General features: G+C 36.2%; 1 protein-coding gene across 2 annotated transcripts in view; it reads left to right on the forward strand.

Annotated features, from left to right (window-relative positions):
- Positions 1–14272, forward strand: part of MINDY2 (MINDY lysine 48 deubiquitinase 2) — a 32813-nt gene that overhangs the window by 10566 nt on the left and 7975 nt on the right. For both annotated transcript variants that reach the window (XR_007206591.1, XM_048317923.1), the window contains exons 3-8: positions 8–72; positions 2619–2777; positions 3611–3713; positions 4179–4321; positions 11690–11863; positions 12833–13006. Coding sequence is in view for 1 of the 2 variants with exons in the window: in XM_048317923.1 (XP_048173880.1) it covers positions 8–72; positions 2619–2777; positions 3611–3713; positions 4179–4321; positions 11690–11863; positions 12833–13006 (818 nt within the window). In the remaining variant the exon portion in view is untranslated. The remainder of the gene's footprint in view (positions 1–7; positions 73–2618; positions 2778–3610; positions 3714–4178; positions 4322–11689; positions 11864–12832; positions 13007–14272) is intronic.

The following is a 14272-nucleotide window of genomic DNA, read 5'->3' on the forward strand; positions in this document are numbered from 1 at the left end:
CTTTTAGGAGACTACATTCTTGACGCAAAACCTAAAGAGATATCTGAAATTCAGCGACTTAATTATGAGCAGGTAAGGAACTGCTCCTAAGATACAGTTGCTTATGTCTGAAGAAACTAAAACTGCGTTCCTCACCTAGGGTTTGTCACCTTGTTAAAAACGAGAAGCATACAGACCATTGTTTGTAGTTTGCTTTTTTCTGGGCTTGATGTAGAGTATCATTTTTATATATGTGCTATTAGTGAAGAAAAACTCAGTATCTATTAACACAAGACTTTTTTATTTTTTTCCTGTTATGAGCGTAATGAAGTAATTGGCTTTTATTGAGGAACTGTAACACAAAGGTACTAATAAAAGTATATAACAGAGTGGTTGCTTTTTGAAGTCTTCTGTTACATGTCCTTCAGTGTGCTCTGTTCTGTGGTGCCTGCCAGAGTTTCTCTGAGGATGTAAACTGAGTAAGAGAGAGAGATCTTTGTTCTTCATTGTGATGGACAAAAAAAGGTTGATGCCATGTTATGAAAGGCAATATTATTTGCATTAGCCACTATTTGTATGTCATCACAGAAGTCTTTCTATACTAAAGATAATGCTATTATTTTAAAAAATATTGATTTAGTATATATTTTCCAAGCTCTGTCTGGTTACTCATGGAAAAGTGATTTTGAATTTTTTAATAGGTATAAGGTTTTGAGGTAGTTCTGTTTATTCTTAGGTCATTTTTTCTTGCTCTCATTCAGTGTTGAAAACCAAATCAAGTAACTTGAGATTGATTTGTATCAGATAATAGGAATTACTTTTGTAATAACAAAACTGGCTATTTTTTTCTGCACAGTTCTGTGCTGTAGAAGGTTATAGCTATAATCAACTTACAGGAGGGTGATGAAAACTATTATGCCTGGTGAAAGTACAACCTCTATAGCTTTCTTATGTTCAAATATATGGGTTTACTACATAAATGTCACATACCTTAAGTTTTTAACTGTGTAATTTCAAAGAAGCCTTCTGTTCTAGAAATCTTCTAAGTTGTTTTGAAGGTTCCAAAATAGCTAAAGTAGAAGTGATGATGTTGAAATTGTAGTGAGAAACTTCTGTGGTTTTCTGGTCTGTTTGATGTAATCCTGCTTTGTTTACAAAGTAAACATTACAAAATAAATGCAACTATTGTCTGTAGATGTATGATCTGAATTTGTGGATGGCTAGTGCTGGCTTACTACGGACCTCTTATTCATTTAGCCGAGTAAGATTATGGCAAAATTTCTTTCAAAACATCTCAGACAGGTTTTTATGTTTGATATCTGGTCCCTACTAATGACATGCACTTGTTAAGGTGGTTTGGTTTGCTTTTAAAATGATAAAAACTTAAAAGTTGAAGCCAGTTTTAAGAATTACTTCAAAGTCTTGCTAAATTCTAAACCTTGTGACATAGCAAAGTTGTCAGTAGGATGAAGCAACGTGTAGTAAGGTAGTGGGACCTGTTACTTTCCTGGTCATGGAAACTTGACAGAACAGTGCAGTTAAAAGGCTACAAGCATTAAAACTCTCATTTACAGCAGCCATGCTCAAGTGCAGATTCTGATCAGAAGACAACAGAAGCAACTGTCTTTAGCTGTCAGTGGTTTTAGTCTGTGAATCTTTGTGGTCTCCATCTCCTGTCCTATCTGTATTTCTGGTCTTTGTCATGCTATTTTCCCATTGTTGTGAGCCTGAATTCCTCTTAAGCAACAGAATGTTGCAAACCCCAAAAACCTCCAAACAAACAAAAAAGTCCCTCAGTTTCCCCGAATATTTTGCAAAGACTTTCTAATTGTACTCTTTGTGGGCTTTTCTCACTTAGTGGAAGATTATTTTTCCTGCATGTCAGAAATTTTTTTTTTTATCTGTTGGTTCAAGATAACTGTCTCACAAAGCATGTTTTCTTTGGTTCATCTTTCCTTTCTGTGATTGGAACTTCATAACTTGATAATTCTCCTTAGGATTCCATTGGGATCACTACTATAATAAGTGCTACTTTCATGCCTTGTTTCTACAGTAGAATCTACAGGCCATTTAAAGGTATGCCCAAAATAAGACAGAAAATGTTTTTTTATGAAAGAAAAGAGGTGGTGAACAATTAACACTCTGATTCTTAGTACTGAACCCTGAAATTAGAATTGTCAAGTGGGTCTGTGTCGATCATTTTGTTCATTCATTATGTAGTGACAAGTACTTCAGCCTGACTTGTAAGGGAAGGCTTAAGAGGGGAGAAGAAACATCAAGAAAAGTCCCTTGAAGATTCCCTTATAATTCAGTTTTCTTTCAAACATCTGCCTTGTGGCTTTGGGAAACAGACCTAAAAGCAATCAGAGCTGCCTAAAAGTCAAAACTGGGTGTAAAAGAAGAAGCAGTAAGATAGAAGTCATTGGAGGGAGATTCTTATTTTTCAAATATCTTCTGGCACAATGAGAATGTGTAGCGTGAATGTGCATAGAAGTTATTCATGTAATTTACCCTTTTAATTTTTGTTTATTTTGAAGTGTTGAGTTGATGAGTACTAAATGATGAGGGGTTACAAGAGTAACTACCAAGTGTACAAAGCTCTATTTGGTCATCTGTTCTTTTTTCTTTTCTGTTGTCAGAATATGAGTGATGCAATGGCAATTCTACATAAGTTGCAGACGGGTCTGGATGTCAATGTGAAGTTCACAGGTGTTCGAGTATTTGAATACACACCTGAATGCATAGTGTTTGATCTTCTTGATATCCCCTTGTACCATGGATGGTTAGTGGACCCTCAGGTAATTTACTCTGTTTCAAATATTTTTTTAAAAAGTTATTCTGAATGTTATTGGTGGGAGGGGAGATATTCTAGAATTTTAACAAGTCAGTAATGATTATGGTAATGAAATTTTTAAATCTAGTCAGAAAAATTGAGGAGTGAATACTGACAGTGTGTTTTTTAGTGCAGGAACTTTGCAGAGCCTGGGTCTATAGTCAAACTACTTTAAAAGCCTTCTATGACTCTGTAAAGGAGAATTGTTTTTCTCAGGGAAGTAGCAAATTGCCCCAGATATGGTGTCATTTTTGAAAGCTTGTTAGAGAACACTTGGAAGGAATAACGAAGTTACTTTCCTCCTTTTTTTAATTCTGATTTATTAGTCACTGCTATTGAGAAATGAGGAGGATGGAACTGGTTGGAGAGAACTGCATCTTTAGCAAACATGTAATTTATTTTTAATTATATTATTTAATAAACAATACAGTGATATTGTTAACTTAGGGGGAAACTGGTGAGTTTGGCTGGAATAATAATGCCTAAGAGTTTTTCTTTTCATGCCTTGCTGGTGAGAGTTGCTGTTCTCTTACCCTGGCCCAGCTGATCTAACTCATGCCCTGTTCTCCTTCTGCTTTAGCTTTTGATGCGAAGGGTTAACTCAAGGATTTAAAACAGGGTCTGAGGTAGCAAAATGTGTAGCACTCTGGGCTAAAACTTTTTGGCCTCGATTTTTTAAGGGGTTAACACTCTATCTTTATTGAATTCCTATTGTCTTCTTCATGATTGCCACTGGCTTGCAGTTGTGTTCTGTTCTTCCCAAAGGTAAATTCTCCGTGTTGTTCCTTCCTGCTGCAGGTTGCGGACATAGTAAAAGCAGTTGGTAACTGCAGTTACAATCAGCTGGTGGAGAAGATAATTTCTTGTAAGCAGTCAGACAACAGTGAGCTGGTTAGTGAAGGTGGGTGATGTTTTACTGTGTTTTATCAAAGTATGTGCCCTACCAAATCTAAGTCACATATTTTCCATGTGGGTCATGCTGAGTAGAGATAAAAGTGGGAAGAGCTGCATTCTGTGTGCTGATGTCTGTGTGGTGCTTTCCCTGGGCAGCATTCAGATTTCAACTTAGCTATGTATTATCTCCTGTAATTGGAATATGAATTATATACTCCATTAAAACAAGATAAAACATTAGTAGTGCTAGAAGTGGATATAGCGTTTCTGAACATGAGAAGGGTTGTCTACAATGCTGTGGTTTTAGAACTTTCAAACTTGTTGTGCCCTCTCTGAATGTGTTCCCTAAGACTTGTGGAAATCTGGGGACATCTATGTAGGGGGGACATAGGAGAAATACTACTATTGTTACCAGGTCTTACATTAGCAAATGTGTAATAGACACACATAACAGTATGTGTTGCTTTTGTAGGGTTTGTAGCTGAGCAGTTTCTAAATAACACAGCTACACAATTGACATACCATGGATTGTGTGAGTTGACTTCAGCTGTCCAGGAGGGAGAGCTTTGTGTGTTCTTCAGGAACAACCATTTTAGCACCATGACCAAATACAAGGTACATTCAACATTTTTGTATTTATTGTTGGGTTTTGTGTGCTCTTTTCAAAGCAAATCATGGTTTTTCACTGTCTTGAAATAGAATTAAATTCCAGGTTGTTATATGTAAATATTGCTTACAGTGAATGTAAGGTCTGTAGCAAATATTACTTGGGAAATATTGATTACAGTGGTTTAGACACTGGGATCCATTACTACATTAAATCTTCTTGTAGCCTTTCCCTTTATGTTCAGTTTGCTCCCTGTGTTAACTCTTTGTGGTTATGTATAGTTACATACACTTCTTACATGGCTTGAATTTTCTTGGAGTTTGTGGTTGCCATGATATGGTTCATTTAATTAATTTCTTATTTCTGAGGATCTAAAAGTTTGCATTACATTTGGACCAGTAGATGAATAGGTCCGTGTTCAAAATCCCAAATGCTGGGAGAAGTTGAGATGAGCTACAGTAATTGGTTCCCTTTGTTAGGGAAGAGAGGGGGGTTTTTTTTATTTTTTTATTTTTTTTTAATCTGAATCTGGGGAAGCAAAATAGTGGCAATTGTGAAAGGAGTATTCCAGGATACAAAAAGCAAGTGTCAGCTTGGTTTGTGCTGCTGGGACTCCTTCCTCCATGGAATGGAGAATCTGGCTTGGCTTATGGAGCATCCTCATGCTAAAACAACTTTACTTTTGCTAGGATGGTAGTGTATGAGTTTTTACCTTTGTATAGAACTTAAAATTCTGTTTTGGTTATCTGTTATTTAATAAGACTTCAATTTCATGTACACTTGTACTTATGAATAATGGTAATAAAAGAAGAAAAAAAGAGGTGTGTAACATGCAAAAAGATTAAGAAACCACTGGTTTTGCCATTATATGATAATGTTTTATACCTCATGTGAATGACACTTTAATTTGTCACTACTAGTCCTTTTTTCCTCCCCCTGTTAATATTAACTGTCAATGCTAATTTTTGGAGTTTTGAGTAACTACTCATAAGCTGAGCTAAAGGTCTGAACAGTCCTGATAAATAATAATTAACTCTACAAGCAGGTAACACATTTGGTTTTCTGATTAGAGTACATCTGACATCTGTTTTAAATCTGTCTATAATGCCACTCTCTTACAGCAGTAGGGCAAGTAAAAGGATCTTTCTCCTCCCTTCCTCCATTTAAATAACCAAAAGCTATGAAATGTATCTGTTTGTGGTCAAATATTACACTTCCTGATGCAGCTCATTTAAATCAAAACTTTATAGTTTTTCTCCTCTCTGCTTTTCTAAATTTAGTTCTTGGATTAGCTGGTAGTAGCTCGTGAAGCAAGCCTGTACATTGTTTTATGCTTTCATTATGGAGTGGGGAGGGAAGAACAAACCCCAACCTCAAAACAGTTTGGTTTCAAAAAAGAAAATACTAAGTAAAAGCACAGCTGTACTTTCTGCATACAAATGGTACCTAGAAGTGCAGGATACCTCTTTTACTTTGTTTAAAGGATGTTCCAGATAACATACATAAATCTTCCTGGAAATAATGCATTTTTGTGTTACTATTAAAGCCTCTAAAATCTAAAATATTATTTATGTTAAATATAGTCACTGAGTATCACTTTGACCTGTGGATTATAAATACAGATTAGTTTTATAAAACATAGACTGTTTGTAGTCTTTTGCAGCCCAGTATTTAGATAGAAGGCCAGAACCTGGTGTGTGTTTGTCTGTGCTTTATCAGCGTCGTACTTGTAAACATGTATTTCTCAGTTGAGATCCTTTTTCCTTATAGAAATAAAACGCAATGTTTCAATCAGTTAAATATCCTTAACCAACAGTAATAATACAGAACAGTTTAAGGCAGTGAGTAAAAATCTGTATCTTGACTTTTACCTGTAAGAACTAAATCCAGGTTCTAAGAAATACAAAGTTAAAATATTTGAAGAAGAGTGTTATTTGTTTGTATATTTAAGGTTTGCTGCTACTGAGTCACAGTGGTTTTCAGCTTGTGCTTTTTGAGAAGTCTTAGAATTCTGAAATGCTGAGTTTTGAAATAGAGGCCATTATTCTTGTTTTTCACAGTCACTATGGGGACCTCCCATGTAGTTAGTGTTTAATTTCCATGTTATCTACATGGTTTAGTTCCTGAAGTTATTGCTTGTAAGCAGTGTTCATTTTTGGTTTGGATTTCTGGTGAGTGGTACATGACAGAATTTGAGATATCAAGAAACTTGTTTTAATAAAGACAGAAAAGAATTTTAAAATTGGTGTTTAATGGCCAGCAGTAACTCTTCTGTCTGCTTCTAACCTACCCGGCTGTTTGCAGTAGCTGTATGACTAGGGGGTCTTTCATATCAAGTCAGAGATAGACTTAACGTGGTCTTTTAGCCAAGATCAGCTATCCAGAAATTTTTGGACCTCCAGGATACTCTGTGAGTGCCAAATGCATTGTTACTACAGAGCTGAGATTTTTTTCAACTGCTTCACTTTCCATCTACTGGGTTTAATGCTCACTCTGCAGATGCAGTTTCCTCACAGTTTGAGCAGTAGTCAGCAGTAGCTGGACTATGGAGAAAAGTCCATCAGTTGGGAAAACTGGAGACACAACATATGCCAGGGAAAATGGAGGTGTAGATCTTCTAGAGCAAGAACAATGCAAGTATTTTGTCTTTCTCTGATACTGCCTTTCCCTCTTTCCCCTCCAAATCAATACATGGAAACCTGTAAATAAAGCAGCTGCCGAGTTAATTAAAAGGGAATTACACACTTAATAAGTTATGTCCATGTAATAAAATTGGTATATTTTTAGAAACACACTTTGAGTAATTAGCGATTATTATTCTAATTAAGCTAATGCTTCAACTTTTATTTGGCACCTTTAATGTACAGCTGATACAATGAGTTGTACACTGGGGATATCTTTTAAGTTCAGTGTGGGTTTTTTAAGGCTGGTATTTTAGTGAAAGGACTTGGATTTCAATACCTTGTCCATTTGCCCAAGTAGTCATTTTTCTTACTTCCTGTCCCTTTGATTGCATACTCATAGTCTTGGCTCATGTGATTATACAGTAATAATTTTCAGCAGTTAAAAATGCGATTTTATTTTTTTGCCTTTGCTTTTCATTATGCAGATAATAAATACATCAAATGATAATTCCCTAGATCAAGGAAAAACAGGACTGTAAAGAGGGGATCAGTTTGGTAAGATCTTAGTTCAGTTGGAACGTTTTCCCACAGACTTGTTTGTAATAGAACCTGTGTTCTTTACTGAAAAGTATCAAGACACCTCTTTGGATTTTTAAGTACGTGTGTTTTCTACTTCATAAATGTTGTGTTTCTGCTTCAGAACTCAACAGATACTTTTATTCCAATACAAAGTGTATTTCATAACAGTAATTGCACTTTTTCCTTGGGCATTTAAGATTGGCACAGTAGAGACAATGAATATAGCTGCATAAAAACATGTTTATTTTTCAATTTCTTAGTAAGTGTACAGTTCTTATGCTGAGGGTTACGCTGAATCCAATAGTATCTGCTTTTAAAAAAATCTTTTTTATATTAGTATATCTGAATGTTTTAACTGTTAAGAGAAAATTTAAAGAGCACTCATTCATCAACTTAAAACATCTTCACAAAAACGAAGGGATCTGATCCAGAAGTCCAAGAGAATATTTACATACTATTTAAAACATAAGGGTTAAAATGTTTGTCTTTACTGTATGAATTTACTGGACAGGTGTTTGGTTTTGTTCTCCAGTTTTCTAAATTGCTGGGAACTTGGTAATTGGCATTAGAACAAGTAGTTTAGAAACATTAATCTTAATAATTTAATCTGATTATGAAATTATCCAAGGAAAGGAGGTCTAGAAATATCACCTGTAGCCTACATCTGTGCATTTCAGAGATTGGTTTTTTTGTGCAAACCAGAAGACTGAAAGATCCCTGTTCAGGAGAATAATCTTGCTTTATCCTCAGCTTTATTTCAAGGTTTTTATATGTGAAACTGTAAAATCTGGGCGTTAGTCTACAATATCTAGATAGTGATTCTTAAGGTAAATAATTATTCATAACTTTGTTAAAGTAAACTGTGTCTACAGTAGTTGTGCACTTGAGACTTTCTTTATTTTTTTGTTTTACTCCCCATTGACGATAGTTAGTAGTAGATATTTTTGCTGTCTGTTATGTGCTGGTATATGGGCAGTGTTAACCCATCAGACTGGGTATTTGTTAAAAAAACCTCCACATTTAAAACAAGTCTAAAAGTTAAGCTGGTAATACCTTAGAAATGGCCAGTTAAGATTTTTGTGTAGGTAGAAACATTTTATAAAGTGTGATACTGTTCTTGGCAAGGGGCATTTGAAAGGCATTTTTGTGTGCACTGGTTACCTTCATTACCCGAGCCCAGTGTGCTGCTCAGCCTTTTGAGCTGTGCCCTGGTCCCAGCTGCACAGGCCGGTGCTGTGTCGCTGTCCCTCGTGTCCCTGTCCCTGACAGCCGGACCCAGCCCGGGAGCTGGCGAGTGCCTGGGAAGGGCGGCCGCTGCCTGGCACCAGGCGTGGCCTTGCTCGGTGCAGCTCCAGCTCAGAGGCAGCATAAAGGTCAGAGGATAAAAGGCTTTTCTTGGATCACAGGGTCGCCTTGCTGGAATCCGGGTGTGCCAGTGAAGGTGCCTTTAGCGTAGGGAAGAGAACATGCCTGGTATTAAAACTGAGCCTACAAAGCCAGCCTGTAGATAGGGCCTCTATTTTCTTGTTGCAAGTAGAAGGAACAAAACCATGATGAGAGGCTACATTACAGCTCATAGCAAGAGAGCCAACACCTCTTACTTTATATATGAAATTACTGACAAAAGTGCCATGAATATTAGCAATATTGTGAAGGGTCCTGGTTGTTTTGGTTTGTTTGTTTTTTTTGCAGAATTCAATTTAATTATACTAATATGATGTAGAGATCAGAGAACTTGGTAAAAAACAAGGGAAAGGTGACTTTGGATCGCTGAGCTGTGATTTCCCATTGTTCTTTTACTCCAGTAATGTAAACAGGAACTCTCTCTCTCTTATCAGGTACTAGGGAGCCTGTGTTTGTTGGTTTGCTAAGCTTGTTCAAGTAAAGCAGAATGTTTTAAGCTATGCAATTGGCGTTGGAATTGCAGTGGTGGTGTTTAGGTAATGTGGTGATAAGTAATGCATTTTATTGCTTCATTAGGGAGCTGTGTTACATTTATTTTTTATTATTTACTCTAATGTGACATTTTTACAGTGTTCAACTGAGAAATTCTTACAATGTAAGAATATAAATTTTATTTAAGATTTGAAACAGGTTTCTATTTCAAACAAGTGTTAGCTTTAATCCATCCTTAGATGACAGATACTAGATTCTAATTCCATAAAGGCAATGATATACCTTAATATTTGTGTGTGGAAAAATAAAGCTTATAATAGTTTGGAGATTATGAAAATATTAGTTTTCCTATTTCAGTATTATTATTAAGCTACACAGTTTATGGGCTGTAAAAAATGTATGGCATAATAGAGGAACACCTGAGAGGCACACACACCACCCTGTTTTTTAGGTTTTGAGTCAATGTACTGTTCAAAATAAAACTTAAAAGTTCAAATACATGTTATCCTAAAAATTCTGGGTGGTTTTTTTTTTTACATCTTTTTGAAGACTTTTTATATACAAAATATTATGAAATAGGTATTCTGCGCAAACTGGAAATACTGTGAAATTACTTCATATTATTTTCTTTGGGTAATTTTTAGGTGTCAGGAGTATCATTCAGTTCTTAGGCAGGTTTCCAAGGGAAAGATGATTTCTTAGATCATGGTATGTGATCAGACTTGTTGCTGACACTTGTATTTATGTCTGGTTAGCCCCCCTGTGCTGGTTATCTCCCATTCCAAAGCTTGAACGTACAGTAGTGTTACCTGTTCGGTTTTGGTTTGGGCTTTTTGTCCATTCTGTTTGGCCTTGTGTATAAGTGCATGTTATGGTATTAGGTAATATTGGAATAATTGCTGCATGTGAATCTTCAAATAATATCTTGATTACATCAAGTGACCTCCCAGCCCCAGGAGGGCTGGCTGTAAACAGAGTGGGATTGACAAGATCTGATTGGAATTTCAGCATCTCCCTTAGACAGTCATTTAATGACTTCAGAGAAGTCAGGGAGCTTGTTCTGTATGTGTTGAATGCGGACAATGTTTCCATTTCTTGCCTGTTTAGCCTTAGAAATCATTAGAACAGGATCTGTCTCTTGCTTTGGTACAACTTTAGTACAGCAATCTTTGAGAACCCTTTGTGTGCTGCTGGAATACAAATAGCAAATTTTTGTGTCTGTCACAATAAACTGCTTTGATTTTTACAGCTAAACCACTGCTACAAGTTTTGTATTGAGTGTCTGATCATTCAGTAAATATTAATGGAAGCTTCAGTCTTAATGTGCTGTGTGGTCAGTAACAACATTCTTGATTTGGAGTATAATTCTAAAAACATGATAAAAAGGGTAGGATGAGATAAATGGATTGATTTAAATGGAAGTTTAAATAGGGGTATTTTGTGCTGCTTTGCTGTCCCTCAGATGCGCAGCACCATCTCCTTTTACTTAGGGCCTACTTCGGTAATTTCCCTTTGATTTCAGCTCCTCTCCCACTCCTTCAGCCTAAGCTTACATTTCATCCTTCCAGTACCTTGGTATTTGCACTTGTTAGCATTGTCTCCTTAACTCCAGGCCAGCCCATTTTATAATTTCAGACTCTGAAATCAAGAAATTTGGCCTTAAGGAATTGTAAAAACACTAAAATGCCAACAAAAGCAGTTATTGGTGATAAGTGATAGAAAGAATCTTAAATTTAGAGCTTTCAATTGACACAGATCTCAAATTCCATCAAAACTCATTATGAAACATGAAGTCTGAGATGTGGCCATTTTGAGGTAATGCCTCTTGGATTGTTTGGAAAGATCATCTTTGTCTCTGTATCTTGCCTTTGGAATTTAATACGATTGCTTCTGGGATTTAAAGAGTTCGTTGGGAATTTTTAAGTCTACTTCTTAGTTGTGTTTCCAAAGAGCTATCAAGGTATATAGCTTGATATATATCAATATAGTCATTCATATATATATATTCATGTTTTATATTAATTTCTAGTCAATGTGAACTTTCATTAAGAATAAAGAGTTGCAAGATGGAATGCAGAAATTGTGTGGCTGTTAATTTAGCAGTGAATGCTAGTATCTGGTGGTTTAATGCTGTATGCTAATTTACTTCATTATTAAACTTGCTAAAAACTCTAAATGAATGTTGTAGTGGAATGCAACGTTTGTATCATTTTTGCTACTTAGATTGTAAAAAGTAATTTTTTTAGTTTAACAAGTTTTCCTTGTTCTTCTGTATAGGGTCAGCTTTATCTGCTGGTGACAGACCAGGGCTTTCTTACAGAAGAGAAGGTTGTGTGGGAAAGCTTACACAATGTGGATGGTGACGGGAATTTCTGTGACTCTGAATTCCACCTGCGGCCTCCATCAGACCCTGAAACTGTCTACAGAGGGCAGCAGGATCAAATAGATCAGGTACTGGATTTCTGCCTTTCCATTGTAAGTTAGTACTGATTTTTAGTCACATTTATGTATAATTCCACAGACGTGTATGTGTGTATATTCATGCATATGTGGGACTATAAAACTCCTTTAGATAATTAGATTGGGGTTCCCAAAAGTGCCACTTGAAAGTATTAATGTGGTTTTGAGGAAGGAAAAGTAAGACTAACTGAGTAGTTTGGAAAATGGGATTTTAATCTCTCAGAGTCCACTTCTGCACAGTCCTCACTCAGGTGAAATGGCACCTCTGCCTTGTATAAGGAAACAGAAGCAGACTGTGGAATTTCTTCCTACATGACAAACTCTCTTCAGCTCATTAAGATTGTCGTAGCTGAACTTTGCCTTCTGCTGCCCTCTTGGCTGAAAGTAGGACAAGCCCCACAGCAGACTGTGTGTCATGGTGGGTGTTTGTTATTCTTAATGAGACACACAGTTTGCAGAAGTCATGTCTGAGGTGGAGCTGAGTTGTACCAGTTAATGCATAAGCACAGAGCAAGACCACGTTCCTTGGAAATCTTACATTCTGAACAAGTTTATAATAATCACCATGAATATTTTTTAAATACTGGGGAAAAATGAGTAAGATTCTTATTAATAAGTTGAAGCACTGCATCTCTCTCTCAGAATAAAAATCTGACAAAGATAATTTGCTGCTGTCCAGGTAACGGAATTTAAACCTGAAAGAAAAATTTTTAATTAGTTTTTGTGTTTTCTGTGCTGCAACTTAGGCATTGTGAAAGTAGACATGTAAAGTAGCTGTTCTCAGCCTTTCTGCAGCTGAGGTTATGGACAGGTTCTGAAACAAATTCCTGTTCTCCATTTGAAGATAAGGCTGGGAGAAAAGTGATGGTACTGTGTAGCTGCACATGCTGAAAGATTCACTTGATACTATTTGACTCTTTTCTGTGTGAAAGAGCATTAATAAACAGGTGTACTGTTTAGGATTATCTGATGGCATTGTCTCTACAACAAGAGCAGCAGAATCAAGAGATTAACTGGGAACAGATCCCAGAAGGAATCAGTGATCTAGAGCTAGCAAAGAAGCTCCAGGAAGAGGAAGACAGAAGAGCTTCTCAGTACTATCAGGAACAAGAACAAGCAGCTGCTCAGGTCCAGGTAAGAAAACAGCACTACAGATTATAATAAATTTTAGAAAGTGTTCATAATTGCACAGACACATCTGTGCTTGTACATATTTCAGCCTGCGGTGAATATAGGAATCTTTAGGAATATGCCACAATTGTTGGAGTATGCATGTAGATGTGGCAATTGCAAACATTTAAATACTTTAAAAAGGCTTAACTGTCTAAACTAGGGTTTCATTTATACTGCTTAATTTGGAATGATGGGATGAGTTAATCTGTCAGGTTACAAAGATGGTACTAGCAGGTATTTTATATTACTTGCAAAAGAGCATTCAAATAAGAACTTTTTGATAGTAGTTGAAGCTATGTCTTTATTTTGTCTTGCAGAAGTTTGTTGCTGTACGTTTTTAGGTGATTCAGAGTGTGATCTCATGTGAATCTATTCCGTTGTTCCAAATTAGGCAATTCACAGTTTCTCCCAGTAGACCTTTCCATCCCATACCAATAAGCAGCTTTCAAAATGCTCTGAAAATCCGATTCATGCACATGTCTATGCTAAAATGCAATTTAACTACATCTTCTATGCAAGAGGCAATATTTAAGTTGATCTGGATTTAGAGAGTTCTTAACCACTGATGACTTTTAGAACTGCTTTTATTTACAAATACGTAAGAAATAATCTATATAAAGCCTTTATCTTTGGCCTGAAGCAATTCAGAACCATTAACTGATAAGTTTGTTAAGCATGAAACAAGAATTTTGACAGCTAAAAGCTGTGTTATTTGCACTGCTTGTTGCTTTGATAGAACCAGCAGTACCTACTCCTAAAACACAGATTCATTACTACTGGCTGCCAAAGGTAGAAGGAACTGAAGAACCTGCTGAACAGGATTAAGAGCCTGCTCATTTGCAACTATGAATGGGTAACAGTGGTAATAGATGATGAATTAACAAAACTTATGTGGTCTCTTTTATAACCCCCTTGCCAAGTTATTAAAGCGTTTCTAGTCACAAAAAGCTGCTGCCTTACCATTATCTCGCTGTCCACACCAGCACTTTGACTCTGCAAATAATGAAATGTGGATTATGTACTTACAAGAGAAACTAAGAAAAAATTCTAGTACAATAACACAGAAGTGACAGAAAATGTTTGAAACCATATTTTATTGAAACAACTGATCTGAATAGGTGGACACAACAAAAGGGACACATGAGACTTGAAATATGTTTTCAGCTGACTTAATTTTCAGTTAATATGCAGTTCTTTGGAGGTCCGGGAGTAGGTATACCAAAAACC

This window comes from Corvus hawaiiensis, chromosome 13 (assembly GCF_020740725.1).
Source record: "Corvus hawaiiensis isolate bCorHaw1 chromosome 13, bCorHaw1.pri.cur, whole genome shotgun sequence".
NCBI lineage: Eukaryota > Metazoa > Chordata > Aves > Passeriformes > Corvidae > Corvus > Corvus hawaiiensis.